The sequence below is a fragment of the Acomys minous genome (genome assembly GCF_964271855.1).
Source record: "Acomys minous genome assembly, chromosome: 10".
NCBI classification, from domain to species: domain Eukaryota; kingdom Metazoa; phylum Chordata; class Mammalia; order Rodentia; family Muridae; genus Acomys; species Acomys minous.
In genome coordinates this window covers 66,470,303-66,495,502 of record NC_140491.1, presented here as the reverse complement: position 1 = coordinate 66,495,502, position 25,200 = coordinate 66,470,303, and the positions used below count along the sequence as shown (strand labels likewise).

Sequence of the window (25,200 nt, the reverse complement as noted above, 5' to 3'; positions counted from 1 at the left end):
TCAATCCCCTGTCCTTTCCCTCTGTCCACAGGTGGCGTCCCATCTTGATACATTCCCCACAGAGGCCGATCGACAGAGAGCCCTCAAAGCCCACAAGGAAGAGTATGCAGTGCGCCAGGGAACCCTACGGATGGGCAACTACACGCACCCCTAGCCCTTCCCACAGGAGGAGCCTCCTCGATGCAGTAGAAAAATCCCCCCCAAAACCCTTTCTTTCCCTCTCCCAAACTCCAGGAAGATATTCCTACCTTTTGACACAGCTCTTTGTCACAGGGACCCCCGATTCAAGTCTTAGGTTACTTATTTTCCTTATAAGAACCCTGAGCCCCACCCTTTTGTTAACCAATGCCAGCCTTGCCCTACCCCCAGTTTCCCTCTGCCTAGGAAGCCACTGTCATTCTCCTGAAAGTTTTTCTCGTCCTCTTTCTCCTTTTCTCCTTCCATTTTCCCCTCCTCCTCCTCCTCCTCTTCCAGGAGCCTCACTCTGCCTCTTTGCAAGTCTTAAACTGAAAAATATAGTTTTTAATAGAAACAAATAAATCCAGGCTAAAAGTCGATTTCACGGTCCTGCCTATCAGGCGCCAAGAACGACCTGTGTATTTTCTGCATAGAGTGTAACACCGCAGGCTTTGAAAGCCCTCATTTCTTATTCCAAACATGAGTTTTAATTGCCCTTCTGGGGATGGCTGGGGTCTCGACACGACAGGATTCTCTCTCTGGGACCCCTGACAGCAGGAAGAGCCTGTGGTTCATTACACAGGGCCAGCACCTCACCCCCCCCCCCCCCCCCCAGTGCTGTGGCTCTGTCAATCAGACAGACCAGCATGGACTTCTTAAGACTACCTGGCTGTCGCTCACCCCTCCAAAAGAGACTGCCTTGTGGGGTGCAAGGAGCTGAAGAGCTTGGAATATATCTCTAGGACCTTGAATCCCATCTTTCTCTGGCGTCTTTGGCTTCTTTCCACAAATTACAAACTGATTTATTTCAAATTTAAAAGATGACTTGTCCTCCTGTCCTGCTGTTTTTATTTGACAACAAACTGTAAAGGGAACAAACTAACTTGAAACGTGGATGTTGCCACACAGAGCCTGTCAAGGTATACCTCTGCATCATACCACAGGGCCTTCCTCCAACAGGCCAGTTGTTTGTTTGGTTTTAAGATTTTAGTTATTTATTTTATGTATATGAGTGCTCTATCGGCACATAGCCCTGCAGGCCAGAAGAGGGCGCCAGATCCCACTATAGATGGTTGTGAGCCGCCATGTGGTTGCTGGGAATTGAACTCCGGGACCTCTAGAAGAGCAGACAGTGCTCTTAACTGCTGCGCCATCTCCCCAGCCCCAACAGGCCAGTTTTTGAGACTCTAAGAGCCAGTCTTAGTCACTGTCCCTATGGCTGTGAAGAGACGCCATGACCAAGGCAACTCTCATACAGGAAAACATTTAACTGGGGCTGGCTTACAGTTTAAGCGGTTTAGTCCAGTATCATCATGGTGGGAGGCATGGCAGCATGCAGGCAGACATGGTACCAGAGAAAGAGCTTGAAAATTCTGTATCTGGATTCACAGGCAGCAGAAAGAAAGAGCCACTGGACCTGACTTGAGCATTTGAAAGCCCAAAGCCCCACCCCCCCCCACCCCCCAGCGACACACTTCCTCCACCAAGGCCACACCTGCTAACCCCAGTCAAGCAGTGCCACCCCCTGCTGACCAAGCATTCAAATCTGTGAGCCTATGGGGGCCCCGTCTACTCAAACCACCACAGAGCTCCAGGCATCTTGAAGTTCTCAGGACATACCTGTGCCCCCGCCCTGCTGCCACCTGTGCCCCGACCCAGCTAACACCTGAATTGAGAGTCTGGCATTTATTCATTTCTAACCCAACCCCATACATACAGAACACTGTTTCCCCCCAAACCTCCTGCTTCCTCTGTCTTCACAGGTCATAAGTGATACTATGCACCCAGCTGCATAAGTTCAAACCTCCGCTTGCTCAGGCCCCTTTAGCTCCCACATCTACCCCACACATGCCTCTAGGGCACAGTTCAGGTGGTAGAGTGCTTGCCCATCATGTACAGAGCCTGGGTTCAATCGCCAGCATGGCACAAACCCAATACAGAGGCGCACACCTATAGTCCCAGCTCTTGGACACGGAGCCATGAGGATCAAGGTTACATAGTAGGTTCAAGGCCAGCCTGAGCTTCGTGTGACAAAGTCTTAGAAAAAGAAAAGAGAGCCAGGCAAGGTGGCACATGCCTTTAATCCCAGCACTTAGGGAGGCAAAGACAGGTGGATCTCTGTGAGCTCAAGGCCAGCCTGGTCTACAGAGTTCCTGGACAGCCAAGGCTACACAGAGAGACCCTGTCTCAGGGAAAATGAAAAGAAAACCTGAGCATCGTGATGCACAACTTTAATATCAGCACTCAAGAGAGGCAGAGGCAAGAGGATCTCTGTGAGTTGAGGCCAGCCTGGTCTACAAAGTGAGTCCAGGACAGCCAGGGCTACACAGAGAAACCCTGTCTCCAAACAAACACAAAAGCAGAAACAGAAGTGAAATGAGAACTATGTGGATGTGATTTATGAGGAGACTGCTGGTGTTGTCTGCAAAGCGGAGCCCCAGAAGCCCTGTGCGTCTGCAGCTCCACTTCCTCCACCTGACTTGCATCCCAACGCAAAGAAGTTCAGACTCCCCCTCAACCACTCCCCTGGTCCCTGCTCCTCCTCCTCCTCTCGCTAGCTCTTGAACAGGCTTTCAACTTCTGTAGCTTCTGAAGGAAAAGGCAGGGCCCAGCAGGTGAGGTCCCCCAGGCCCATCACCAGAATCACCCCCTACCTGATCACCTCCTACCTCTTGTCCCTTCCCCTCTGGGTCTGCTCATTTCTGCCTCGGGCTTAAAGCTTGTTTCCTTCCCCGCCTGCTGCACCTGAGGTCCTCACTGTCACCTGCCTCCTCCTCGCCTTTCAGATCTTACTTCCTTGTCTTTCAGAGTCCCTCCTCCAACAGCCCCAGGTAAATTCCCATCAGCCTGTGTGACTTCTCTGCAGCGCAGGACCCCACTCCAGTTTCTTCCTGGCTTACTGGTTGCGTTTTCTCTTCAGAAGGGATCTTAGACCCCAGAGGCAAATCCCATGGGTCATAGATAGATGTCCAGGACTGTCTGCACCGTGGTCACTGATTCGAGATCCCCTGGGCCTGGATGGGTGCTGTACTACCAATCGAGTAGGCTTCTACATTGGTACATACACCACATACACACCTGTACACACATATACAAGCAGTACATAAGCAGGCATGCAAACACACACACACACACACACACACACACACACACACACACACACGTATGCAAGCACTTATGCTGCAGCCCATTAGCAGCTACACACAGACCCTTCTGGGAATCTGGCTCAGTGTGGCTTACTCTCTGTGATGAACTCACTATCTGTGATGAACTTACTATCTGTGACGAATTTACTATCTATAGGCTTGAACCCTGTTCTCATTCCCAGAGGGAAACAGGTCTCCTGGCTCACTTGGCTACAGCCATCCCGAGTCTTGAGGGGGAGGGGCTAGTGGAAATGCAGAGGTGAGCCAGGGAGGGGAGTCAGCCACAGAGCCAGTGATTGGAGGCCACCGTGGCTAAGATCACGCAGCTAGCACAATTTGGAGCAAGTGTCTTAACGTCTGAGCCCAAGTGTGAGGCAGGATCCTGACCCATCGCAGCTGAGGTGGCGGGACCTTTAAGAATGCGTAGTGTGTGCTGACGCGATAAGCCGGGGGGGGGGGGGGGGGGGTGAACATGAGGTTTTGTTCCCTTGCACTAAGACTGGGGATGAGTGAGTCCTGCGATGGATGTAGGCTGAGCCCATGTTTAAAGGGACCAACAGGGCAAGGATAAGATAATTGGGACCGGGCCATCTCTTAGCAAGAGAAGCGACTGTATTGGGAGCCAGAGGATTTTCCAAAGCACACTCACCCCAAAAATGTTGGTCTTTGAGGTACCGAGGATGGGGTTAACCACTGCACAGCCCTGGACCTGGCTGTACAGTGGTTGGGCCCAGCCAGCACACACCTACTTGTGTCTTCTTTGTTCAGCTGTCGTTTGCCCTGCCTGCGCACTGAGTCACTTGTGGGGCCTGTGACAGATGGCTGGGTGCTGTCATCATGGGTCACACTAAGGATCAGGGCCAGATCTCGGGGAACTCAGTGAAGACCTTCCGCTCCTTGTCCTACAGCGCCACCCACTGGAGAGCCAGAGGCAAACGCTGCGGAGATTCCTGGCCCCGCATCTTGAGCTGCGCTGGATTGATTCCTCTAACCTCATCAATTATTTGAGCCTATACAGAGCCCCACATCTGGGTCTGGTCTGATTCCATTGCTTCAAGTATCCTGTCACATGAGGCAAAGGCCTGCCTCCACTTGAGCTTAGCTTGGGGCTGGAGTGCGGCTGCCTGCCCCCTGTTGATCTAGCATAGAGAGGCCCTGCTGGCACTGGGAATTCATTTTGTTGACTTCGTTAGCCTACCTCTACCACAGTTCTCCCAGCAATTTCACAGGTTGAAAATTCATGTTCAAAAGACACTAGAACCCAGGGCTAGGGAGGTGCTATAGCCAGAAATTGCTTATCTTGCAAAAAATAAGTACTGCCTGCTTCTTCTCCCTCCTTCCTCCTTGACAGGGTCTCACTCTGTAGCCCTGGCTGTCCCGGAGCTTGCTATGTAGTCCAGGCTGGCTTCGAAATCACAGAGATCTGACTGCCTTTGCCTCCCAAGTGCTTGGATGAAGGTGTGTGTGCCAGCACACCTAGCCATGGGCCAGCAAAATCTAATCCCAGTGTCGAGGAGGCGAGTCCAGGTGGATCCCTGGAGTTTGCAGGCCAGAAATCTATCCTACTTGGCCAGCTCTCACCAAGCCATGGAAAGACTCCAGTTCAAATAAAATAGGTGGGTGGCTCCCGGGGGAATAACACATGAGGTTGATCTCTGACCCATTTTCTCCCAACACACACACACACACACACACACACACACACACACACACACACACACACACGAAAACTGACTTACTAAGAATCCCTACACATCATCCCAGAACCTGCGCCTAAAATGACTTCTCAACTAGGGGTGTTCAAATGGCAAATTTAGCTTTCCAACCTAGGTCCTCTTCCAACAATGCTGTGTGAGTGCAGGTGTCCTGAAGGCATGTGTCAAACCGAACCCCTGTTTTGGCTGTCCTCCAACACCATCAGTTAGAAGTTGGGAGCTTTCTCCCTCCTGGTTGGTCTCTTGTCACTGGTGTGTATACACTATCTCTAGGAGCCACGAGGAGGCATGAAGTCCGCCCTGGACTGCTTAGAAGATCTTTTGACTTGCTTTCTGAGGTGGGGGCAGGTGGTGCCAAGCAGATGTGCATCCAGCGGAAAGACACAGCATGTGTGGGCCTGTGGTACAGGAGTGTTGGGATGGAGCCCCTGAAAGAAGGGCTCACGAAGAAAAAAGAGTCCCAAGGAGCCACCTGGAACCTTCAAGGAGTGCTGTGGGGGTTGGTGTACCACTCCAGCAAAACTAGAACAGACAGCTAGCATGTGGGGCCCCGTCTCCTCCTGTGCTGGTCCCCACTGCCTACAGTCTAATTTCCAGATCCAAAACGAGCATCATTCATACTTTCCCCTTCTCTGGGATAACTAGATAGTAGGCTTCCTTTCCTCGAGCCATGGTCTCATGTAGCCCAGGCTGGCCTTGACCCCTCTATTTAGCCAAGAGTAACTCTGAACTTCTGGTCCTCCTGCTTCCATCTCCTGAGTGCTGGGATTGCAGACATGGCCTCCATACCGGTTTAACCTGGTACCAGGGATCGAACCCAGGGCTTCGAGCATGCTAGGCAAGCACTCCCAAACTGGACAAAAGCCCATCCCCCAGATAATAATGTTCTTAACTAGAAGAAAAGAAAGCTGCTTGTGAAATATAACTTGAATAGCAAAGGATTCTCTGAAAGCACAGGCATCAGTGGATGTCTACTACTTGCCTGAGATTTTTTTTTTTTTTTGAGACAGGATTTCTCTGTGTAGCCTTGGCTGTCCTGGACTCACTTTGTAGACCAGGCTGGCCTCGAACTCACAGCGATCCGCCTGCCTCTGCCTCCCGAGTGCTGGGGTTAAAGGCGTGTGTCACCACGCCCGGCCGTTGCCTGAGACATGTTAAACCCTAGGTCCAGGGAGGGCCTAACCTGACATTCTCGATCCTGGGTTCAATGCCAATGTCATACTGCACTTTACAAAAACACGCATCTGAAAGAAGCAGGTGAATCTCTGTGAGTTCGAGGCTAGCCTGGTCTACAAAGTGAGTCCAGGATAGCCAGGGCTACACAGAGAAACCCTGTCTCAAAAAACAAAAACAAAAAGGGATAGCCTGTTCTGTGTAGTGAGACCCTGTCTCAAAACCCACTTGGTATTTTTTCTTAAATAAATTAAGATTGCCAAGCCAGGGCTTGATAGAGAGGTGCATGCCTGGGTCCCAGTACATGAGAGCAGCAGGTCCAAGGTCAGAAGCTCTTCCTAGCCCCCCAACCAGTGCTGGCTTGGAAGCCGTAGACAGAGGGGTGCAGAGACAGAACCACCTTACAGTCACACCCCTGCCCTGGTGCTGAGCTGGGCCGGCACTGTGGCCACACTGCTCTGGGTTGTGTCTTCAGCATCTTCTCTCCCAGTTATCCTTGTGGACCACTTCACTGTCCTCATTTCCTTTCCCTGAGAAAAAATCCTTTGATGCTTGGGCTTTTCAGTAAGGGGAAAGAAAACACACATGATGGCTGGGGAGGGGGGGGGAAACAAACAAACCCTAAGCTAGCTCTCCCCAAACTCCATCCAGAGCCTTGCCCATGAAAAGCAAGCATTGTACCACTGAGCCATGTCCCCAGCCCTGGCGGCGAGGCTTTTGATTCAGGTGACAAACTAAACAAAGCATTCTTTTTTCTTTTTAGTGCTGGGATTGGAACTCAGGGCCTCACACATGTTAGGCAAATTCACTACCACTGAGCCCCGGTTCAGTGCTATGAAGGGGATTTAGATAGGACCATACAAGAATGGGTCCCTCTGTGACAGCCTGTGACTTGCTGGCATCTAGCATGAAGCACAGATTTAGGAGGAAGAAAGGGAACGGGGAAAGGAAGAAACCAACTGCTGTCCTTCTGGTTTCAGGGGCTCCCCAAGGGCTGTGACCTCAACAAGCACAAAGAATTGAGAACAGCCTGGCCTCAAGGCTTGCTGTTGGTCCAGAGCCTTTTAGACCCATCTGCCTGAGAGTATAGAGATGCCCCCAGGCCTAACCTACACCCCCAACCCGCCACCCTAACAACTGGCTTTCATAGGAAGGTCCTGGGCAAAGGAGGGAAGTGCTGTCTCCTGGGGCTGGGGAGCCAAGCCCGGGGCTCTAGTCTGCAGACACGAGTGGCTGCCGTGACACTATCAATGGCACAACCAACAGGAGATGCCTGGGAAGAACCGCAGAAAGTGGGTGCCATGAGCCTCAGTTTGTAGACGGAAAGTCAAAACAAAACGAAACTCTGAAAAACAAGCAAGCCTCAGAAAACAATCTGCACTTTCTTTTCTTTTCTTTTCTTTTTAAAGTGACTTTTCTTGGGTCCTAGAACAGAGGTTCAGGTGGGGCAGGTAGAGACTTCAAGGGAATACCAAAATAACTTAGCAGCCGAGACAGTATTTAAAGTGAAGTCATGTAAAAAAAGAAAGAAAGAAAAAAAAGTAAAACCCAAGATGGATAAAAAACATCTTAAATGAAGGTTTGCCTGGGTCACTAGGTCCTAGTCTGAGATTTGGAGCTAGGATTCAATATCCCTGGCCAATTCTTGAGTCAGTATTCAGAATCACCTGGCCCCATTTCTCAGTGACACCAGTGCTTGAAGGATGGCCCTTTAGATATATTAGCACAGACCTCAGGGGCATCCGGTAAAGACACGGAGACTTCTCTGTGTTGCTCCTCCTGCACAGCCACGTAAGCAAAAAGAGCAGAAACAAGCCTGCGTCCAATTCCATGGCTGAGCGGGGCTGGGGAAAGGAGAGGGGGAGGGGAGGGAGGGAGGGATGGGGAAGAAAGAGAGAGACAGAGAGAGAGAGAGAGAGAGAGAGAGAGAGAGACAGAGACAGAGACAGAGACAGAGACAGAGAGAGAGAGAGGAGGTGGAAAACTGGGAAAATGGAATGCTTGGGTCTAGCCTTGACACAAAGCCAATCTAGGTCTGTGGCCCTTTGATGGAGAAGGTTGTGGATTCTACAGCCAGGCTGCGGCAGCACACCACTCACAGGCTTCTCCCATCCCCGTGTGTGTGTGTGTGTGTGTGTGTGTGTGTGTGTGTGTGTGTGTGTGTGCACGCGCCTTTGTAGGAAAGGAAAACTTGAGCCGGGGAAGCTGGAGATCCTAGTTCAGAGGCAAGCAGGCAGCAGAGCTCCTAAAGACTTGTCCTTTTACCTTCCTGCCCTGGCCCTACCTCTCCGGCTGGGGGGGGGGCGGGGTGTCTTGAGTTGGGGGTGGATGGAGCTCTGAATCTGTGAGAGGCAATCTCACGCACAGAGGGGCATGCTGGAGTGACGGCACTGGGTCCTGGGGTAACACAGACTGGACCCATGGAAAAGCCCAGATTTCCTTAATTTTACTCCTTAATTCCTTTGAGGCCAAGGACTGCTAGAGGACAGGCAAAGAGGCTGGTCAACCTCCTACGGTGTAATGGGCCGGCTGGGGGGAGGGGGTGGGGTGGGAGGCTGTGCTCAGAGAGGCTGGAACGCCTACAGAGGTTTGCACCCAACCTCTTAGGAGCTCAAAGTCCTGCCAACCAGGCCTCCCCGTTGAAGAGGGGATTCGATCCAGGCTCTCTGGACCACTTGGTAAAAATTTCCTCTCCTATCTCTCCTTCCCAGACAAACAGAAGGGCAGGTGAGTCCGCACACTCATCCTGGGCGGCTTCAGACAGGCTGAGGTGTGCCGGAGGCAGGGAGGAGTACCTCTTGTGAGAGAGGGCTAGACCTTAAATTCCAAACGAAACACCCTACACAGCTTCAGATGACAATAATTCAATACTAATGGTGTTATATTAACCAGCTGTTAAATATTTTGGGGTCCCCCCCAAAAGTGTAGAGAAGCCAGCTCTGGCTGCAAGAGATTGGGCCTCTGCGTGCCTTATTTTCCCCCTGCTCTGAGAAGGATCTCTCTGCCTGGTTGCACCCTGCCTGATCTGTGAGACTATAGACTTCACATTTTTAAAAAAGCTGAGTCGGAGATCTCTGTCCAAGCCTAAGATTTAGAAGCCTGGCCAGGTCGGGAGTGGCTAGGAACCCCTGAGGCAGAAGAGGCTTCAGGTGTAGCTACAGAAACCGCAGCTCTTTGCAGCTGCGTCCGCAGTGTTTTACAGGCCCTGCATGAGTGAGGGGTCTGCAACTCATGTGGGTTTAGGGTGCTGCGAAATATGAGGATCCTTCGGAGATGAGAAACATCAGAGGTGTGGGGACTGGGGAGGGGGATCAGCCTGCAGAGAAGCCGAAGCTGGCGGCTGGTAGGAAGGCCCCGAGACACCTCACTTTCGTTGATTTATGACTCTCATCCCCCATCCACCAACATTGAAAAGAAAGACAGGCAAGGCCCGGCGGGAGGCGCCCGGCGCTGAGGCCGCCGAGCTCCGGCCGGCCGTGGCCCCCGCCCTCCCGCCTCCCCGAGACAGCTTGCAGCCGAGACCGGCCCGCAGTCCCCCGGGAGCAGCGGGTCCACGCTCCCAGGCGGGCAGGCCGGCGGCGGGGCCGCTTCCAATCTGCCGGCAGGAGCAGAGGGAGCGTCCGGGGGGGCGGGCGCGAGGCCACCGCCGGCCCAGCCCGAGAGAGGACAAAGTTTCCGTTCTGCGCGCTGCGAAGGGCCACTACCAGCCGGAGATCGCATTTGCTTGGTGCGGGAGCTTAACGATTCTTCCGCGGCTTCAGACGCCGACGCGAATACGAGGACACGGATAGTTTCCCAGGGTCCCAGGGCGAGGGTGGGAGTGCGCAGAAGGGCAAAGTCTAGGCTTTCTGCGAGCCTCTGGCCTCCGGGCCCCTGCTGCAGTGGTGCGCAACTCTGCTCACTCTCAGACCGGGGCACAGTCAATCCTGAGGCTGAGCGCAGAGAATCCACGCCCTTGACCGGTTGCCGCTACTTTGGGGATCTGGGCCCCCAACACTACCTGAGGCTGACCCCACACAGGCATCGAACTATAGCGAGGTGGTGGGGTCCGGAGGGCGAAGGGCGAAGGGGAAAAGGCCGTATTTTTATCTTCAGCACTGCCTTGAAAATATATTCCAAGCTACCACGGCTGAGCGGTGTCTACCAAGCTGGTCTTAGACATCCTTGTGCGAGTCAAAACTTGCATTGTCTTGTCTAGAGGTACAACACACACACACACACACACACACACACACACACACACACACACACACACAGGCACGCACTTATCCAAAAACCACTAGCTTCTTAGGACATGCGCCCCAGGGAGGCCACTGGCTGGGGATGAAGAGGTCACTGCCTTCTTTGTTTCTTGTGTCGCCTCCCTCGGGCCACAGTCATATCCATGGGTCCCTTTAACGGTCCAGACTTGATCTTTCCCACGGCTTAACTCCCGCCTCTAAGTAAAGCAGCACTCTGTCTCTTCTCCTAAAGACACAAGGCCTAACCTTCTGCTCCGGGACAGCAGGCCCAAAAGAATTGTCGTGTGTGTGTGTGTGTGTGTGTGTGTGTGTGTGTGTGTGTGTGAGAGAGAGAGAGAGAGAGAGAGAGAGAGAGAGAGAGAGAGAGAGAGATCTCAAACAGAAGCAAAACACCCTGAAAACAAAATTTTACATGTTTTAGATGCTTTCTCCTACTAGAAAGGCATTCCCTACACACTCTACCGGGTTTTGCTGCCATTTTGTGGGATGAGAAAGGAAAAATGGGAGGAGAAGGGCCCTAGGATCGCTGTTCTGTCGAGTAGCTTGAATAATTGTGGACAGGCTCGGGAAAAGGCATCCCAACTACAGGCCACGCAGCCCGCTGGCCCTCCTCCCGCCGGCCCCTGCGCCCCCCACCCCTTGGTTAATCATCTTCATTAGGGGCGTCATCGCCGACCTAATGAAAGCAAACTGTGTGGAAATCGCCGGTAAACAGTTAGGTCTGGGCTGTAATTAATTCAGTGTCTCTTTTAATCAAACTGGAAAAGAATCGGGCCTCGGCTTATGGAGCCGTGACATCACCCCCAAAATCGGCCGGAGCCAATCAGCGTCATCACTCCGGGGACACGTGGGTGAGTCCCCTTTAAAAAAAAAAACACAACACAACGAAAAAAAAAAGAGAGAGAGAGAGAGAGAAACAACAACAACAAAAAGCCAGCCCCAAAGTAAAAGTGACACAAGTTCAATTTTTTTTTTTTTAAGAAGGGTGGGTGGCGAAGGTGCGCGCGGAGGACAGGTGAGAGCTGCAGTGGGAGCCGCGCGGGCGCTGTCCACGGTGCTGACGGGTTCTGGCGGGGCCGAGCGCGCACGCAGGATCTCCGGGGCCAGGTGGAGAGCTTCATGATCCGCAGGCCGCTGCCGCTGTCCGCGGTGCTGAGGCCTCCAGGTGCGCTCTGTTCTGCCTGCCGATCCCGCGGCCCGGCCGGGCTACTGCATGCCGTGCTGACCCCTGCCCTCGGCTACGGTTTGCCAGGAGGAAGCGTGCGGTTTGGATTTTGCTTTTTAAAAAGACGACCTTGATAGAGATTCCAACACCTTCGCGTTTTCTTCTGTGCCAAAGGGGCCCTTAGGCCGTTTTTCTACCCTTTGGCTCTCCCCAACTTGGCGCGCCCTCCTCCCATTCCTCCCTGACACTCCCACCACCAGCCCCCCCTCGGCTCGGCGGCTCGGCGCGGTGCTGCAGAAGACGCGTTGAGCCCTTTTGGATGTAATGCGCAGAGGAGGTTGGCCCAGAGCTCCCGGGCTCCCCCAAGGCTGAACTCTGTCCAAGGTGCCCACAGGCTCCCTGCCCGCCTTCCCCAATGCCAGCCCGCAGCTAGGGGCAGGGGCAGCGGCGGCTGGGGTTGGGGGTGGGTGGGGAGCTTTTTGGGAGGACAGGTCGCAGCTTGGCTATGGAAGGCTCCAATGGCTTTGGGATTGACTCCATTCTCTCCCACCGAGCGGGCAGCCCCGCCCTTCCCAAGGGGGACCCCTTGCTTGGGGACTGTCGGTCACCCCTGGAGCTAAGTCCACGCTCAGAGAGCAGCAGCGACTGCTCTTCGCCAGCCTCGCCCGGAAGAGACTGTCTGGAGACCAGTACCTCACGGCCTGGTGCTGCATCTGGCCCAGGTTTGGACTCCCACCTACAGCCGGGGCAGCTTTCAGCCCCAGCCCAGTCGCGAACCGTCACCTCCTCCTTTCTGATCAGGGACATCCTTGCTGACTGCAAACCTCTCGCGGCCTGTGCACCCTACTCTAGCAGTGGGCAGCCTGCAGCCCCCGAGCCTGGGGGCCGCCTTGCGGCCAAGGCCGGGGAGGACTTTCGTGACAAGCTGGACAAAAGTGTCAGCAGCGCTTCGTCAGACTCTGAGTACAAAGGTAAGAAAAACAAGGTGAAAACGGGGTTGGAGGGGGGGAGTCTTTAAAAGTGACATTTAAAACTTGAGAGCACACACTTGGAGACAGGACATAGTCATCCCAGGGCTCCCCCAGGGCCAGGCTGAGAACTGGTTTTGTGTAGACCTCTCTGCCAGCCCCAAGATTGGGCCCTAGAGCAACAAAGAGTTCAACGTGTGTGGCCCGGGAAAAGCTGAGGGGGATATTGTGTGTAGAGGAGACCAAGTCTCTCCAGATGCACAAAGCAAACTTTGTAACTTCCTGACCACCGGGACCACAATTCTTCCACTAGCTTTACTGATAAGCAGGAGCCTCCCCTTCTGAGGATCCCTGGGAGGGGACCTCGCAGCTGTACACAGCTTTGTCCAGAGAGAAAGCCTGGCAGAAGATTCCTGCCAGAGCCCTTAGTACAATAAGACTTTTCTGGCTCTTAATCTGAATCTCCCAACAAGAGGAAAAAGTGGGCCTCCCCACCCACTGGATGCAATGAAGTCTGAGGCCTGTGAGGAACAGGCAGCTTGGCCAGGTGGCACCTGGAGGGGGAAGGACCCCCACATCTCACACAGCAGCTCGCTCTCTCTGGGCTGGGTCTTCAGTGGGTTGAATACTGATTATCGGGCTGTTTTAAGACCTGGAGATTCCCGAATGACTCCCACCGTCACTTTGGGAATCTTTGTGGTGGCTTCTTGTTCTGTCTCAACCAGGGAGCTGAGATGGTATCAAAAGGAAGGGGGGGGGGAGGGAAAGAAAGGAAGAAAAGGGAGGGAGGAGAGAAAGAAAGTGCTCCTTAGCTCTGTGTCTTATCTTTAGGCTCCGCCCTGACTTTAGTTGTTTATTGGGTCCAGGGGCACAAAGTTCTTTCCAGGAAGAAGTTAAGGGGAAGAGGCCACGGATGTCAGAGGACTCTGTGGATGGCGATCACTTCCAACCAGCAGAAAACTAGGAGCTGGTGGAGACTGCTCCTGGTTTTGTAACTATTCTAATTAGTTCCCCAAGCATCTTCCTTGGGCCAAGACTTTGCTATAAAGTCGGCATCATTGCTGCCTGCTCCTCCTGGTCTCCATTTGTGCTGAGGTTCACAAAATTTTAGTTACAGTCGCTGAATTCTTCCTCCCACTTGAGATCTGTTTTGGGGGTAGCCGCAGACTCCAAACTGAAGGCCCTGGCGGGGGGGGGGGCAGTTCTAGTCTACATCTCATGTCTCTCTTCTTCCCCCACTAAAAATGACTAGGCCAGTGTGTGGACCCATCATCTCTAGAAAGCACAGCACTCAGGAAAACTCTAGAGGTGTTTGGGAAACTTGGCTCTGGCAGCGCACCGTTCTCTCCTTCCAGGGCCCTGTTTAGAGAAGCAAAGAGAACCTTCAAGAAAGGTGTGTGTGTGTGTGTGTGTGTGTGTGTGTGTGTGTGTGTGTGTGTGTGTGTGTGTTTTATGCCAGCCCTACCTAGCTTCATAATTAGGGTAAAGAGCAATCGGGTCCAGCCCTGCCTGTGCAAACAGTTGCCTCCTTTTATATATTTGTCCCCAAGCAGAATTTTGAGGAGAGATTCCATTTCGCTTAAGATAATTGGGATATCAATTTTCTTCTCCTGTCCCTGATGATATCTGAGGAGGGAGATGATGAGAGCTGCTGTCTACATATCACTTAAACAGGTTTGCAGCCGAGGAAGCCGTAGAAAGTTCCAGCCACCCCTAGGCACTGGCTGTTGCTCTTGCCCTTAACAAAATTCTCTGAAGTGAACTGTGAACCAACTCTCTCTCTCTCTCTCTCTCTCTCTCTCTCTCTCTCTCTCTCTGTGTGTGTGTGTGTGTGTGTGTGTGTGTGACTTTTGCAGAGACTGAGTTAGGAAGCTGGTTTGAGAGACAGACACAGGAGCCAGCCCTTAGGTGCATTTAAGCCCATCACCGCCAGCCACTGTCTACCCGCCACCCCCACCCCACCCTCAGCTACTTAATCCTTAGAGGCAGGGGTGGGGGAACCAGCCGGTCTCATCACAAGTTTCTGGTGTAAAAGCTTTCTTAAATAACATTTACCGAAGTTGGACCAGGGCTTTGGAAGTAAGGTGGTAACAGTATCCTGGCTGGAGCCTAGGCTCTTGGAGGAACCGGGGCTTGCCTCCACACAGAAAGGGTCTCTGGCCCTCAGGCTCTAGACCGATGGGATGCAGCTCTGAAGGCAAAGTCTGAGAAACAGACACATGTTAGACAGACTGAACTGGGTGAGTCCCAAAGTCTCCGGCCGAACCCAGAAAGGACTGGCGTTTAAAAAAAAGAAAAGCGGCTCGTCATTTCAGCCGGAATAAGGGATAAGTAGTCCAGGTAATTAGGGGGTAAAGTAAGATTTCTGCAATATCAAGTTTGAAGTTTAAATAACGGTAAAGTGTTAGGCTTTCTAGGGAGAAACGTCATCTTTATCCCCGTGGTTCCGAATCCTCCCAGCGGAGGCTGAAGGCAGAAGGCCCGTCCAGGGCAGTTACTTCACGGATGCTAGGGCTCCTGGCTCCCTAAGAAGCGCCGCCTTTCCGGCTGAAAAGCCTCCCTCCCCAGTGGCTCAATTAACCGGATTATTGTTTCCTACAGAGAGAAATCACCTCTCATTCAGCTGAACCCTGTCACAGCAAATGCCAGGCACAATGAAACTCACCATAAAAGAAACTAAAGAGAGCAGGGGGTAGGATGGGTGGGCACCGCAGCCTAAAGGGTTATTTTGGGAGAAGTGGACTGACTATTGCGTTTCAATCTCTTCTTTGAAGAAAGAGCTGGGAAGGCCGGACTTGTTCCGTTAAATGTGTGTTTTCAGTTGTCAACCTCAACGAAAGTAGAGGAAAACGAACTCATTTAGCTCTGTCCCGTCTATGTTGGACCGCAGGAGCGGGGAACAGACGGCCATTTGCCCGATCGAGGACTGTAGCGCGGGTTGGGTGGGAGCCACAGCGGGCACAACGAAGAAGCCCCGAGCTCTGTGATACGTGCAGCCCTTGGCGCCCAGGGATGACGGATATTTCTCCCAGCGCTTTGGTGCCCTCAGATACCCGCACCCTGCCGACCTTCCATCCGCATAGTTCGGAAGTAGCCTAGGAGTCCATCTCTAAAGATTGCTGGCCAAACTAGAGTCGGTGAGGCTTGGGCATAATTATCTGCTCGTTGGGATGTCGGAGTGCTGAGGAGCAAATAGGGTTTTATTTCTCCACGCGGACTTTGCGCCCAAACGCGGCGCCCATACCCCAGAAACCCGTTTTTGGCCAGTGGCTTACTAGGCCGATCCGCCCCGAGGCTGGCTTTGATCTCTCTGGGGGAATGAGGCGGGGGGGGGGGGGGGGGGAAGGAGAGTTGAGGCTCTTCAGGGAGCTAGTGGCTCTGGCCCCGTACACTTCCGATTCCGTTCAATCTTCGCTCACGTTTCACACTCTTCTGTGGGCCTGGAATCCTAGCTCCGATGGCCGTGCCGCAATGTCCCCACGGGCTTCGGTGCTGCGGGATCGCAGAGGTCTGCGCCCTGACGACGGGGACGCGAGGCCGCAGGCACCCTAACTCTGATAAGCCCTGTGTGTCTCCGCAGTGAAGGAAGAGGGCGACCGCGAGATCTCCAGCTCTAGGGACAGTCCCCCGGTGCGCCTGAAAAAGCCACGCAAAGCACGCACCGCCTTCACCGACCATCAGCTGGCGCAGCTGGAGCGTAGCTTCGAGCGGCAGAAATACCTGAGCGTGCAAGACCGCATGGAGCTGGCCGCTTCGCTCAACCTCACCGACACGCAGGTCAAGACCTGGTACCAGAACCGCAGGTGAGGTTTCGCTGCAGGACTGCAGGGCGGCGTGGGTAAGGGGCTTCTTCTGGAGCCTTGGGTCTCTCCCGTGAAGCAAAAGTAGGGAAACTGAGGCTCTGAGAAAAGACCTTGCCCTAAGTCCAACAGTGAGGACAGAAAGGACACTACACTGGAATCCAAGACAGGTGGACCCGCCCCGCAGGAAGGCTAACAGAGATTCAAGGCCTGCTTCGCCCCAACCCAAGTCCCCAAGGACAGCCCTAGGCTAGGCTTTGAGGCTTCTGGGCTCTTCGGATGGAAGGCGCAAGCCCTTAGCGGAGATTGGCAGCTCCAGTCTCCAGAGGGCAGAGAGGTCCCTGAGGTGGTTGTAGTAAGGGGTCACACCTGCCTACCTCTCAGATCATTTCCTCTTTGGGCCTCCTAGTATTTACAGCCAGCTCCTGTGGCATAGAGAGACTGGGAAATTGGTATTAAAACACTGGTCTTGAACCTGTTTCTCAGTCTCCCTTTTGGACATTCATAGGATTTAAATTCATAGGTACAATACCCGTGCACAGACAGGTCAGGCTGCATAGTGACACACTCTCTCACACAGTTAGCAGAGGCAGGAATGGTGCCTTCCATAAACAAGCCGCAGAAACACACAGCCCCATTAATAATAAATACCGATTACTGCTTCGGGCATCAATAATTAAGGCTCGTTGCAGTAATTACACAATTATGACGATGATGAATTATTCAGGGGGGGAAACGGGGGTAGTGTGACTGAGCCCACCTCAACCTCACTGGAACCCAGGCAGGCGTAGCCAATCTCACTCTAGGTGAGTTTTAGAAGCTGTAGGTTTGACTTCCTCACTCTGCCTTGCCCTACACCGCCCAACTTTTGGGCCAGAGGGTCTTGGGGGCTAGCTAGCCCCAGGTCTCAAATCTGGAAGGCCTGAGTGTAGGCAGAGCTGGGAAAGAAAGTGTGTGCATTCTTCCAGAGACATCTTCGCTTGGATTCCCAGCCTGCTTGCTTGAAGTCCAGGCCTTTAGGGCTACACGGGGGCCGGGGGAGGGGGCAGGCAGACGGGCACGGACACCCTCTCTGTCACTCCACAGTCATTAGGCCATCCCGGGGGTGGGGGGTGGGGGGGAAGCATACCCAGAGGGAGCCCCATCGTGTGAGTTTGTAAGTGCACTTGGGCGTCAGATATTCTGGTTTGGAGCAGGGGTTCTGCCTGCCACTTTGCAGACCACCATGAAAACTAGCTCACACCTCAAGCTTTTAATCTGTAAAATGGGGACAAAAGTCATGAAAAGCCAGTGGAAGAGGGAATGATGCACGATGCATTTGATATGGGCACTCCATTATCAACAAAACTGGCATGCTCTCTGTTGGCCGTCCTGCGGCACTCCGTGCCAATCACTAGAAAGGGGCAAAGGTTATGAGTGTCCTAATCCTGACCTCTGTCTTGATTTCGGTTCCTAGGACTAAATGGAAGCGACAGACAGCCGTGGGACTGGAGCTGCTTGCGGAGGCAGGCAATTACTCGGCGCTCCAGAGAATGTTCCCGTCGCCTTATTTCTACCCGCAGAGTCTCGTTTCCAACCTGGACCCGGGCGCCGCACTCTATCTGTACCGCGGCCCCAGCGCGCCACCACCCGCTCTCCAGAGACCTCTGGTGCCCCGCATCCTCATCCACGGACTCCAGGGCGCCAGCGAGCCGCCCCCGCCGCTTCCCCCACTGCCCGGCGTCCTCCCGCGCGCCGCGCAGCCTCGGTGAGGCGCCCTCTTTCTCCCAGCCATGCTTTGGGGCCCCCCTTCCCCCTCCACTCAAGCTGGGCGCCCTGGAGCAGGGCTGCTGGGCTCACCGCCGCAGCCCAGTGTCCCTGAGGGGGCGATAAATCCACTGAGGGTACCCCTCCCCTGCGTCCTCTCTCCTGGCGGCTCCATCCAGGAGCCACTTACACCCGCTGGATGTACATAAGCGCCCCTGCCCACCTCCCACCCACCCCCGTCCCTGTGGGACCCCCAGGTGGCCTCTGCCCCTCAGCAGCAGGTAGGGGAGGTCCGTGCCCCAGCCCCGGGGCCACCCTTCTTGCACCTTTGCCGGACAGGGTTGGAGAGCAGTACGGAGCTATCCACCCATTTCCTCGCCCCCCACCACCCAGTCCTGGGCTAGCGGCGACCTGTACATACATTGTGCAAAGTGTATATGAAGTTATTTATTCGTGACCCATGAGCCCGTGACCGTATCTGTGCGTCAGTTGAGTCTGTGGCCTGTGCCCTCCCAGTCCCGGGTGGGGCAGGAAGGGGCCAAGAGGACTTGCCCACGCATCCTGGCCTCCAGCTCCGCCCCCTCTACCCAGGTTCCGGGGCAGCCAGACCTCTTGGGTTCTCTTTTTTAAATGTGGAAATAAACTTCTTACAAATGACCAGGCGCCTGTCCGCGCTACCGTCCGTTGGTTCCCACTCAGGCCCCCTCCCGTCCTTTACTTCATAAAAACAAACAAAACTAAAACAAAACCTCGGCATCTCTTGAACTAAAGTAGTAAAGTTTTGTTTCCCTCTTGCCCCGGTCCCTGGGTGCTATGGTAGGGGACCCCGGCTGGACTCCCAGAGGTCTCGCCGTTTCCACATCGAGGCGAGCCCTTCTCTCCCCATCTGACTCGTCCCACTTCCACACGGTCTTGGGGCCACGGGCGAGGCTAGCGCGGGGCTTCCCTCAGCTGCGTCCCAGGCCGCGAAGCACTCACTGAGCCGACTCATCTGGCTCAGACCGGGGCGCTGGCAGCTGGTGACCAGCCCTGCGGGCGCGGGGCAGACAGATGGACTCCGAGGCTGCTCGCCGTGGCCCCACCCTCCCCGGCCCGGCGCCCTTGGTTCTGGCTACCCGCAGCTCCTAGTCTCTAACGCCTGGTAGGACCCCACCGGCTTTTCGCGAGCTTGATGCTACGTCGGGCAACCCTTTGCTCTCTCTCCATCCTTCCCCCTCCCCCTGCCCTGGGAGGAAATAGGAGCGCGCGGGGCGGGGGTTGGGGGGTGGGGGCGTGAGGAGAACGGGGGACCGGGATCGCACTATTCGCCTCTGGCTCTGAGATCTCAGGGGAGTCAGACTCCAGATCACGTTCAAAGAGCCAAGGTCATCTCCTGACACCAATCGGTCTCCCGGGATATGGGCGCAGGTGCTCCTCCTCCCCCACACCACCTGCAGCACACTGACCTGCAAGAGGGTAGAAATACCGGGGAGTTTGGATGCTTTGCAAGCCCAGCACCCTCCTAGCAATTCTGGCCAACTGTTCTGGGAGAGAACCGGGCAATGGAGAGAGGGGGCGCGTTCAGAAAGCACCCACTCCCCCTAGCCCCCCAAGCACAGCCAGTTAGTTCGGTTACTGTTTCCTCCCCACCCCCCAGCATCCTCACACCCAAGCTTTTTTTCCTGGGATGGTGCGGTATTATTCTAATTTTGCAAAATGCACAGCAGCTAATTAAGTCAAGGAGCCCCTCGGCTTTCAAGTTCTTTTGCATGTGAATGCGGGTTGGTAAATCCCTCGATCTGGCTGTGGTGGGGTGTGAGGGGGGACTGTCCCCAACTCAGGGTTAATGAAGTGGGAAAGGAGTCTCTCATAGCCTCCTGCAAACAAAACCCCCCAAGCAACAAACCCTGCCCAAATCCTACACGGATTGACTTAAACCCAGGGGATAAGTGCTTTAAATTAATCTCATTGAATAAGAATGAGACCAAACAAAACTCTTTAAAATCATATTAAAAATCTATCAAAGGACAACTTGCGGTGGTGTGCTTTTCATTTTGTGAGAGTGGAGGAGGCAGGCTGGAGCAGCCACCCTCACATTTACACAGCGCAGTGTAAACCGCAGACACATTCTGACTATGTAATTGTCCTTGTACCGCAGAGGCGATTTCATATCTTACATTAATGAAGAACAAGGCTTCCCTACAAGTTTATAATTACAATATTTTAAGTTGTCCTGCACATCCCATCTGTAATAATAACTTTGCAACCTCTGCAGTGAGGTGGGCTTGCGCTTCCCATCCATCTAGAAAGCTAAATTGTTTTCTCCGTTCCTAACCCAGGGGCTGGGTGCCCTCGCTTAAAATAGGAAGAAAAAAAAAAAACAATAGGCAGGTCCTGAAAGGCACTCTTTCCTAAATCTGGACTCCAAAGGGCGGGACAATGAAGTTTAAGAGGTTGGCTTTCCCAGCTGGCTGTCAGCTGCAAGGCTTCTGGGACCTGGGCCGCTTTTTAATTTTTTTATTGGGGGGGAGGTGGGGGGAGGCACTGCCCCAACTTGGCTCTATAGTTTTCTATGGTCTAGCAGACTAAGTTTGGAGGTCACAGAGGCAAATTGGGAAGGCTGCTAATCACTTTTCAACCAGGGAAACTTGGCACTGGAGAGGCCTGAAGGTCCCATCTCTGGGGGTGGAGGTTGTGTAGTGATGGCTTCTGCTGGCTGTGTCAGGTTGGCCACTGGCAGCTTAGAATCACCTGCGCTGAGGGGCCCACTCTCCTCTTCCTTCCCTCTTGTGCCAGGGAGGAAAGGTCAGGAGACAGCAGCTCACCAAGAGCTCTCTGCCCTCCAGCGGTGGCTCTTCACAAGATCAACAGCAGCTAGGGAAGGCATTGGGACCCCTCAACTAGCAGGCCACAGCCACAACACTCCCTTCACTGAATTTTCTGAGACTTTAATATGGCAACTAGGCAGAGCCAGAGAAATGCTAAATCTGGGACCTTAGAAATCAGACTGTGTGACTAGAATGGGAAATAGTGTCCACCTGATCCCTGGGATGCACAACCTATGAAGATCCACAGGAGACTCATTTTAAGGTTGTTTACATTTAGAGACCGTCAACCTTTAATAAGGAGTTGTCTCCTTATTGACTGGGTACTATGCTAACTAAACAGCAGGTCCACCCAGCAGCTCTGACAGGGTACCCTTGCGAAGTTAGAAAACTACATTAATTTCAACTTTAGGGTGAGTGTCCTTGGTACTCCAGTAATGTCCCAGCACACCTCACAGTCCTGCAGCTGAGCTGTTAGGGGTTGTTGCAGGGAGGCAGGAGCAGGTTTTCAGGTGGCCATCCTGATTACAGGCACTAATCCTGTTCCACATAGCTGGCCGAATCCTGACAGTCTGATGCCTTGTTTTCCATCAAAAGCATAAGAGTCATTACAAATCCAAAGAATGGTGGCCGATCTGTCCAGTTCGACACCTGCTGCAGCTTCAAATTACCCTTAGACACCTCACCAACAGGCTCTACTGCTTCTGTGACTGCCAGCCCTGGCAAGGCCGAGCTTCCCCTTCCACAGGTTTTTCCCCCCTAGTGTGGGTATTCACTGACCTTCCCTTTCCCCGACCCTGCTAGCTCCCACTAGCACCTGCATGGGGCCTGGGAGGGCTGGGCACACTAACCCAGAGGAAAGCAGGCACAGAATGGTGTCTGAGGGAGCATGCTGAGCTTTAACCCTTTCTCTCGTGAGTCCTCTGCAGTGTCCAAATCTTACATTTATTGCAAAATCAATACACTCCAGGGGTCCTCTTTCAAACCTCCCAGAAACACAATGGTGTGTGGGTTCTGGGTCTAGGTCACACACAAGGACCTCAGACCTCGCTGGAAGACAGGCTTCCATAGCAAAAGGCAAATAATAGAAAGGCAACAGTAAATCAATTAGCCCAGAGTCAGCGCCGACATGAAAGCGAGGCAATGCACGTGACACTGCCGTGCTTGTGGAAGACATCGGTGTCGCCCGCAGCTCATCCAGGTTTTTGACCTACAGTCAAAGCTCTCTTGGTCTTTTCTAAGAGAACATGTGGACTAAGAAAATAACTATTCAACAAATACTTTATCCTTTTGTACAATTCCAGTTTTTTTTAAAAATTATTATTATTATTATTATTTTTTTTTTTGTTTTCTCAAGACAGGGTCTCTCTGTGTAGCCTTGGCTGTCCTGGACTTGCATTGTAGTCCAGGTTGTCCTGGAACTCACAGTGATCCACCTGCCTTTGCTTTCCGAGTGCTGGGATTAAAGGCGTGCGCCACCGGCCTCAATCACAGTTTTTAACATTCTTACAAGACTCATGCAATGCACACGCAGCCGCTTCGTCTGGAAAGCCTGCCGGGAGCCACACTCCTCTCGGCTGATGCGCAGGACGCTTGCTGCCCCTGTTCACAATCCTACCAGAGGCCGGAGCAAAGGCAGACGACTATGTAGCACTGACCATCAGGCCTCCTCCTCCACCAGGGGAGGTCTGTGCTCGTGTGAACCTCCATTCTGGGAGAGGTGCCAGTTATTTTTCAGAAGCTTCGATGATAAGAACAGGACATCCAATCTCAAGCCACAGGCCATGTTGGAGTCACCCTGACTGGTCCTGTAGAGATTAAGAACCAAAAGAGCCTTCTGGCTGGGCGCAGCTTCATTTTCTCCAGGGCCTGGGCTTGCTGGGTGCCACCTGGGAGCCCCGCTGCTTGCCTTGCTTTTTGCCCTTTGTGCCGCTGGCCTCCAGCCCGCTTGAGTACTCTGAGCGCAGGACTTCAGCAAGCACATGGTGGTGCTTGCTCTGAGTCTTCCTCTGAGGGTCGGGCCTGAGGAACAGTAACAGCGGAGGGGAAGAAGACACGTTAGTGTTTTTCTTTCCTCCTTGGAAAGAGGCTGACAGCAGCTGGTTGTGAGACCAAGAGGCTGACATTTTTGTATTAGCAGAAGAGCAATCTCTTCAATAGCACTTGTTTTGATATTCTATGCACCAGAAGATTAGATACGGTGCTGACAGATTTTCATAATGGTGGCAAAATATCATGGCATTTTTAAAAGTGAGGCTTTGTTCTGTGTTGTTTTCATGAGGGAAAAAAGAAGAAGCCTACACTCTCACACTCCAACAGCAAATCAGGTGTATGAGACAGCAGTTTAGCCACGGACGGGAAAGCCCACAGAAACCTGATAGAGCAAAGCAGTTAGCTGCACAGCTTCCATGTGCAGGGCCCCGGGGATGAACCCTTGAGGGCAGACTGTAGGCACAGGGCCCTGCCAGGCCAGCCTCAAAGGCCAGGTATCCACACAGATGCTCTAACACTCACTAGAGTGCAGAAGACACCCTGATCCCACAAAACCTGCTGCTTTCCAACTTGACAGCAGGGACTATGGTCAAAATAAGCAGTCTTTTAAAGTCCAAGAATTAGACACAGCCAGCACTGTGCTATTAGCCTGATTAGGAAGGACTGAAGAACCGCATTATAATAAAGGTAAAGTCATTTAAAATCCTATGCAGAGCACAGGCTGGAGTTTTTTCTTGCAGCAGAGGAAGAGTCAGCCTTTGCTAGCAAAAAGGGTCTGAGGAAAAACTGTATTAGCAATGATGTTTAGGTCTTTATTTATTCAATGGATGTGCTGGGGGCAGGGCTTAAGACCACTAGCACCACACATCCTGCATCCATGTTATCCTCATTTTCCAGGTAAGCACTATGGACCAGAGGGCGAGGACCTGGCAAAGGCAGGCATAAAGTGCTGGCTAGCCAGAGACTGCGGTGGGCATCATGACTAGAGTTATACAGGGGAAACTGAGACCTAGAGACTGAAAACTGTTGCCAGGTCTGCTTTGGGGTGGAGGCAGGTTCTACTTATTGTGTCCCCACTTCCGAATGAGCAACAATGCTGACCTTGGACTTCTTCTATTCATGTGGACTGCATGTCCTTGCCAGGATCTGAGCTTCCAGGCCTATGCAAGCACAGCTGGGCCATGTGGTTGTGGGGAGCACTAACTTGTATAGCAAAGGCTGCAACTTCCTGTACTTGTAGTTTATTTTTAGTCAACTTACATGACAGACAGAGCGAAAAGGTTCTGACAGAAAGGGATGCTTTTTCTTCCCTCTTGTTTGAAATAGGTACTTGCAATGTGTATAATTTTAAATTTAACAACCCGAGTTTCAAGATATGCAAAATTTCAGTTAAAATACTCTCCTTGCTTGCTTCTGCCATCACTGTAGACAATAGTAACCAGACTCTTATCTGGTGACTGATACATGAACTGCCTACAGAGCAAGTGCAGCCTGTGGGAAGTGGCTCAGAGCATCATACCCATGCCTCAGCTGCCAGTGGAGATAATTCCAGACAACACACCCCACAGGGGCCCCTTCCAGGGCCTCAGAACAGGTCTGTTCTCAGGCAAAGATCTGGGTGGGACAGTAGGAGGCAAGCTCTGGGGCCACTCTAGGAAGCACGTCTGGAGGCTGGGGGAGGCTCAGGGGCAGTGCATGCTTAGCAGGCACAGGCTGCCCTGCTCACCTTCATGCATCATTGTCACACTTCCTAGCATCTCACGCAAACCCAGAAGCCCACTCATGCAGCTAACAAGCAGGTACCTATACACTCCAACTCTAATACATGCTGCATTAGGTGGGCAACCCTGCAGGGCCTCACTGCTGTCACAAAAGCCATGCCAACAGAATGCACTTCTCCGACAGCTAGCTCCCAATTTCCTCCTTTGTTCTTAGGCCCATAGCCGAGAAAGTGCGGTACAGATGGGAAGGTGAGCCCCTCTAAACCCAAGCATGCGTCCAGCATTCATGCCTTCTGACAAGCTGCTGCTGCTGTCCCCGAATCTTGCCAACCATCTAGCCCTGTAATACCTGGACCCTCCACCTCAGGCGTCCTGAGCACCCACTGTAGAAATGTGGCCACCAAGCAACAGATGGGTTTATCTAGCTGCAGGGAATTCCCTAAACAGGACAGGCAGATGCCACTTACATTGCCACCAGTGCAAGGCAGTCAACCTAACTAGTACTCATCCCACTGACACCAAGTCCCCTGAAGAAAGGACTGCAGAGCCCTC

At 53.1% G+C, this 25,200-nt stretch overlaps 3 protein-coding genes across 5 annotated transcripts in view; 2 read left to right on the top strand and 1 right to left on the bottom strand.

Moving 5' to 3' along the window:
• The window catches only part of CFAP77 (cilia and flagella associated protein 77), a 132,343-nt gene extending 131,788 nt beyond the window's left edge, over positions 1-555 (top strand). The window contains exon 6 of the mRNA XM_084798607.1: positions 32-555. Coding sequence (XP_084654733.1) covers positions 32-154 — 123 coding nt within the window. The 3' untranslated portion in view covers positions 155-555. The remainder of the gene's footprint in view (positions 1-31) is intronic.
• Positions 556-11,367: 10,812 nt separating this feature from the next.
• On the top strand, positions 11,368-21,745 carry BARHL1 (BarH like homeobox 1). 2 transcript variants are annotated; one of them, XM_084797851.1, is made up of 4 exons: positions 12,167-12,339; positions 12,419-12,588; positions 16,166-16,388; positions 17,842-21,745. In XM_084797851.1, exons 3-4 carry the CDS (start codon positions 16,324-16,326, stop codon positions 18,134-18,136), a joined length of 360 nt encoding a protein of 119 aa, XP_084653977.1. In that variant the 5' UTR covers positions 12,167-12,339; positions 12,419-12,588; positions 16,166-16,323; the 3' UTR covers positions 18,137-21,745. The 2 variants fall into 2 exon arrangements, with proteins under 2 accessions (XP_084653976.1, XP_084653977.1); XM_084797850.1 differs by having other exon boundaries at positions 11,368-12,588.
• Positions 21,746-21,861: 116 nt separating this feature from the next.
• The window catches only part of DDX31 (DEAD-box helicase 31), a 71,581-nt gene continuing 68,242 nt past the window's right edge, over positions 21,862-25,200 (bottom strand). Inside the window, exon 19 of one of the 2 annotated variants that reach the window (XM_084797846.1) lies at positions 21,862-22,957. In XM_084797846.1, the coding sequence (XP_084653972.1) occupies positions 22,596-22,957 (362 nt within the window). In that variant the 3' untranslated portion in view covers positions 21,862-22,595. The remainder of the gene's footprint in view (positions 22,958-25,200) is intronic. The other variant, XM_084797847.1, reaches the window with a different exon arrangement.